Source organism: Myxocyprinus asiaticus, chromosome 38 (assembly GCF_019703515.2).
Source record: "Myxocyprinus asiaticus isolate MX2 ecotype Aquarium Trade chromosome 38, UBuf_Myxa_2, whole genome shotgun sequence".
NCBI lineage: Eukaryota > Metazoa > Chordata > Actinopteri > Cypriniformes > Catostomidae > Myxocyprinus > Myxocyprinus asiaticus.
The window spans coordinates 34,466,626-34,473,041 of NC_059381.1; the positions used below are offsets into that span (position 1 = coordinate 34,466,626).

At 35.5% G+C, this 6,416-nt stretch overlaps 1 protein-coding gene across 1 annotated transcript; it reads right to left on the reverse strand.

Annotated features, from left to right (window-relative positions):
- Positions 1–3,714: 3,714 nt before the first annotated feature.
- Positions 3,715–5,801, reverse strand: LOC127429374 (interleukin-1 receptor type 2-like). The gene is made up of 6 exons (XM_051678368.1): positions 5,452–5,801; positions 5,206–5,268; positions 5,023–5,076; positions 4,806–4,932; positions 4,333–4,489; positions 3,715–4,236 (listed from the first exon to the last, which is right to left on the reverse strand). Exons 1-6 carry the CDS (start codon positions 5,474–5,476, stop codon positions 4,192–4,194), a joined length of 471 nt encoding a protein of 156 aa, XP_051534328.1. The 5' UTR covers positions 5,477–5,801; the 3' UTR covers positions 3,715–4,191.
- Positions 5,802–6,416: the final 615 nt, after the last annotated feature.

Consider the following 6,416-nt stretch of genomic DNA (forward strand, 5'->3'; position numbering starts at 1 on the left):
GCTAACCGTACTCAACTGTGCTGGTGGAAGGGCTTTAGTATGTGGTGACTTGATTAGTGTATCTTCATGATTTTATTATGATGGTTTAACTAGTATTGTAGCCTACATTTATTTTTCTACATGCCTTTTTCGTCAGGGAAGTAGACTACCAGCTCATTTAAATTAAAATACATCAATATATTAACTATTTTCATATAATCCTTAAATAAAATTTTGTCAATAAATATCCTTTTTAGCTAGTCTGGGAACCTTTACCTTTCTGCATGTTCGTGTCAGGTGGCAAACACAAGCCCTCAGCAAATGATGGCAAATCTCTCATCTTTTTCTCTTTATTTTCCTTTTTGCAACATAGTTCATGTACTGTGTGTAAGCAAAAAAAAAAAAAAACCTTAACCGCACCAGCTGGCCCATATCGGCACAGAATGGTACAGTATGGTTTTGCGATGAGAACTGTTTGGCCCGATGGTGGAAAAGCGTCTTTTGACCGCTGCCATGTATATCGCTGCTTTTAAAAAATGCGGTGTCAAGTTACAGCTCTGAAGAAGTGAATCCACTCTCTTTTGTTAAGCTGCTGCCTCTGGTTGCATCATGGACGCGTTCTTTCGCCCATCTGTGCTATTTTTCATTGTTGGTGTATGTAAACATGAACTAGATGGACGTCTTGATCGTTTCGATATGTTTCTGGCGATGTGCACCTCAGTGCACCTACAGTATGTGTGTGTCATTTCACCGTTCTTTGGACTTTGTGTGTTCGTTTTTTTCAGCTCATGTCAGTGTCGACTGCTTGTGAACCAGTCATAATATGATTCAAGCTTTGCAAAGGAACTGTTATTGAAGAATGGGGCAGTTAAAAACACTTGGACCCACTCAAAAACGTAAGTAAACTGTTTCATTCATGAATATTTCAAATGTCATGACTGTTTTATAGTTTATGGTGCTGATAACAGTTGTGCTTGAGTGAACAGTTTAATATATTCGGATGCAATGTGTTGGATGTGCATTATGTCTAAACCCTGAAATGTAGATTTATAATGTTGTGGAGCTTGTTCATTCTCTTCCAAATGAGTTTGCTGAATTTGAGGGACTGCATGATGTTAGCCAATCATAACAGTGGGCATTTGATGTTTTAAGGAGGCACTTAGGCCAAAACCAAGTGTTTCAGACAGAGGGACAAAAACAGGGTGGAAAATGATCATGTATGACTAAATTTTGTTTTTGGTGCAAAAAAACCTTTATAAAACATTATTTAAAAAAATAGCATTTCATGATCCCTTTAAAATGAATGGGAGAAATTGGAACCTTATTCACAATAGTTCCATTTTTAATGGAAATGACAACAAGGCTGTGAAGGATAGACTTACAACTCTTCAGTTGCACGAACGGTATAAAGCTAAGCTAGATCCAGTGTTATTATAGTTAATGAAAACAAACGAAAATCATTTTCGTTAACAAAAATAGAAATTATTGGAAAAAACGGACACTAAAATGCTTCTTCATAACTCCAAAACGAACTAAAATCAAATAAAAATGATCTCGAATTAATTTTAGTTTTTGACATAATATGGCGAATATGGGCAAAGTGGGACAATTTTGGAATTTTTTTCTTGACACTTTGAATTATGATCCAAATGACACAACCTTATTATACCTTTGAAGAAAGCTTAGGATGTCTTCTACCTCTGTCAAAGGCAAAAATTAAGAAATATTCAATACTGGGAAGTAGAACCTTTGAAGATCCTTTGAAAATCCCAGATGTGTTTAAGGGCCTACTGGTAAAGTGGGACAGAGGAAAAATTATTCTCTAGAAAATATATTTATTTGAAATTAATTTATATATTTTCTTCTACACTTTCACATCCTAACATTAAGTTAACATGTTTATAAGCTTAACTAGATTTACCTCAAATTTCTGTCATTTCCTTTACCATTGCTTTTCCCACCAGTGATCATGAAATGAGCCACACATCCCAAAGATAAAGGGATAGTTGACCCAAAAAATCATATACTCACCCTCATGTCATCCCAGATGTGTATGAATTTCTTTCTTCTGCAGAACACAAATGAAGATTTTTAGAAGAATATCTCAGCTCTGTAGGTCCATAAAATGCAAGTGAATGGGGTCTAAAACTTTGAAGCTCTAAAAAGCACATCAATGTAGCATAAAATTCGCCCATAAGACTCCAGTGGTTTAATCCATGTCTTCAGACATGATATAATCTGTTTTTGGTGAGAACAGACCAAAATGTAACTCTTTTTTCACTGTACATCTTACAATTAGTATACAGGAACGATCATGATTTCAAGCTCGATTACACTTACTAGTACAGTTTGCAGAGTGCTAGATGGCGCAGGGAAATATAATTGAGCTTGAAATCCTGATTGCCAAGGAGACTGCTGATGTCAAGATTTACAGTAAAAAAGGGACTTAAATATTGATCTGTTTCTCACTCACACCTATCATATAACTTTTGAAGACATGGATTTAAACACTGGAGTCGTATGCATAACTTTTATGCTGCCTTTATGTACTTTTTGGAGCTTAAAAGTTTTGGCCACTATTCACTTGCATTGTATGGAGCTACAGAGCTGAGATATTCTTCTAAAAATCTTAATTTGTGTTTAGCAGAAGAAAGAAAGTCATACACATCTGGGATGGCATGAGGGTGAGTAAATAATGAGAGAACTTCCATTTTTTGGGTGAACTATTCCTTTAATTGTATACTCCCCAAAGGTTAGTTTAGTAATAATTTATGATCATTTAATGAAATACATATGGATACAGTGCAAATCAAGCTTAAATATCTTTTGTCACTTTGCCTATATTCGCCCTATATTATAAATTTTGCAACATTTACAATCCACATTAAACATGAAAATACCACTAGACAGACGTAACAAGACTGCCCAGAGAAATGTAATAATGTTAGACTTTTTAAATGACACCAGTAAACACTCCGCTTTGGCGGCCAAACTGAAACAAAAACTAACTAAACTAAAACTAAACTAAAACTAACAGACGAAACTGTGAAACCTATACTAAACTGTAATGACAAATTGAATATAAAATAGAAATAAAAACTAAATAAAAAATCCAAAACTATAACACTGGCTAGATCACATCTGATTTTCCGCATCTGAGTTTTTTGGCTACAGAATGTTCTTGAAAATATGTTTTTTCAATGTTTTGTGTGTGGAACGATCCAAAAGCACTACAGCCCACTGAAGAGACTGTACGTCTAATCCTTACAGCCTCATTGTCATTCCCATTAAATGGTGCTACTGTGAATAAGGTTATCACCTTTGAGATACAGACGTCGACTCTGTCAACTCTAGATTGCGTACACGTATTAGCTGGAACAGCCTGAAAATAGATTTTATCCCTTGATCCAAGCTAAAGAATCACCGTTTATGATACCATTGATGTCGGATTTTACTGCCATTGGTTTTTGATATCTTGACCAACACTTTTGGAGGTATCAGTCTTTTCATTCAAGCAGATCAGAGCTGTACTTTTATGCTGCTTGTATGCACAGAAAATAGCTGCCCGGAAGCGTTCCAAAGATGGTCGCCGTGTGGACTGACTTGCCTTGAAAGGGACTTTATTGGCAGTTATGTTAACATAGCTGATCCCTGCTCAGTATCCTACACATGAAGTGCTTATAAATGGTTTGAGTAGACTTAACCACCAAATAAATACAATTCTTACACTTTAAATAGTTTTTCCCTTTTAATTTTACTCTTCAAAACAGTAACTTTTTCATAACATGTTACAGAAAGAAACTGTACAGAATACAGAAAACTAGGGTTGTCAACTGACTAAAGATTTTAATCAAATTAATTACATGACATGCTGATAAATTAAATGTATCGCTTAAAAGCCCCCAAATGAAGATAATTCAAAGACGTTACATAATAGCCAATGAAAGCATGGAATAGCCATTCTAAAAAGTGGCTTAGGAGTCAATAAGTCTATATGGTTTGTTTTATCTCCATATCATTGAACATAAGCCTATTACCGACCTATTTTTGCATACAGGTCAGGAGGCATAATTCATTTTTTATGTTGAACTTTATTTTTAATATAACTTAATCTAAATTAACATGTCAAGTTGACATCCCTAAGAACATGATCATTCAAGCATCAATAAAAACATTTTCTTTAGCTAAAAACATGTAGATTTCAGATCATCCTCAGCTCTGGTTGTTTCGAATTCTTCTGACCGTCCTGGTCTTGCACTGAAGAAGAAAAGTTTGTGTGAGTTTCATGTGAATAAATGAAGCATCATGCTGGTAATAAACCACGCTCAAATATTATAATGAAAGAAAACTCACCAGTAATTTTGCATGTAATTTTATTTCAGGCAGTTGTATAGATTTCTTATCCACTCCAGTGGGACTCAGAGCTATACAGGCAAAATTGCTCCAAAAATCTTGAGGACAAACGCATTTAAACACCAGATCACTCTGGATATACTTCTTGTGGTCATTCCTGTATGACGAAGTGGAACAATTTTAAATGACCTTGAAAAATAATTAATATATGTCTATTTTTAGATCTATTTTGTCATATAGAGTGGCCTCAAACAGTATTTGAACACTAGGGGATAGTCAGAGATAGACGCCCCTATATTTATTTATATAAATGCCACTAGGTTTGAAATATTGTTATACAATGCACAGACATTCATACATTTTCAAGTGGTGTCCAATTACTTTTTAGGGCCACTGTATATCATCTGATTTAAAAGTCTTAATTCAAAGCCTGGCTTTTTTCACAAACAGTATTAGCTGATAATTGTTCTTACGTGTCCACGTGCACTCGTCCTTTGGGAAATGCCGTCTCGATAAAGGAGTCATTGACCAACCAGTACACTACAGTTTCATCTGGGAGTAATCCGGGATCAACTTTACAGGAGACTGTTAATTTTTTCCCTGGAAAAGAGATGAATATTCCTTAAGGGGACAGATACTCAATAAAACGGTTATTCAGTATAAGAAAAATGAGATGAACAAAATTCTTACCTGATGTAGCATTTCTCACTTCAATAATTTTAGGAGCCATGACCTGTATTAAACCTTGAAAAGAGTCAAATTTTGCCATGTTATCGAGCTTTCTCAGAGCTTATGTATAGAATCTCTAAACTGTGATGTGTTCCAGCTCAATATGACACTTGAGTGTATAGTACAATTGAGTAATAAACACACCTGAATCAGCAATGTCTGGCAGACAACATAATAATATTACTGCAAGTAGTGTGTAGAGAGACACTAAAGAGAGAACATATCACATTTAGATACTCCACATATTATTATATACAAAATTACAACAAATACATCATTATTTCTCATCACAAACCACTGAATTACCATTATTTTTACACTAAAATGTATGTCTTAGTGAACATATAAAAAAAGCAAACAAGCCATCCTAAATGATCAGCAGTAATTTACCTGTGTGGAGTTTTGTCCATTTCATGATTGCTGTTGCTGGAGGAACACTGACTGATTTCAAAGCCTCTGTAAGAATGTGCTGTAATTCCCTATTTTGGGTTTGTTTATATAGGATTGAGGGACCATGACAAAGTCAAATTGTGCGTAGGAAGCACGGGAGTTTCCTGTGGTTACCCTACCATACGCTCTCATTTATTGTTCTCTGTAATATTCGAGTGTGACGTTATTCTTGATATAACTGATGGAAATATGAGATAGTAAGCATGTAGCACCCTCTCTCTCACACAGATATAGGTCAAAATGAAACTTGAAAGAAAAACACTACAAATGATTCAGTAGATCACAAAGCAAACAGTCACAATTCTCATTTTAATATCCCTCAAATCACGTCTGGAGCGTGATCCCAAATTAGTCACCTACCACATGCCAGTCTGTATAGATTTTGTTTGCGTAATGCAAACAGATCCTTTTAAAAGCAAATCCTCCTGTCTGGATTGGTGTATTTTCATGACTGTTGACTTCTGAGTTGTTTATAGTTCATTAGATTGTGGTGTTGTGGGTGGTTGTCAGGACATTTATATGCAGTTGCTAAAGGGATTCAGAGCATTTTTTTAATGTGTTGCTATGCATTTACTAGGGTGTTATCGTGGTGTTGCTATGTGGTTGCTAAGGTGTATTAGTGTTTTTAGAGTGTTACTATGTTGTTGCTAGGGTGTTGTAGGTGGTTGTCAGGTCATTTCCATGCAGTTGCCAATGGTGTTCTGAGTGTATCTAGCATGTTGCGATGCATTTACTTGGGTGTTACAGATGGTTTTCATGTCGTTGCTATTTGGTCATTAAGGTGTTCTTGTTTTTAGGGTGTTGTGGGTGGTTTGCCATTGAGTTGCTATGTGGTTGCTAAGATGTCGTGGGTGGTTGTCAGGACATTTCTATGCAGTTGCTAAAGGGGTTCTGAGCATTTTTTT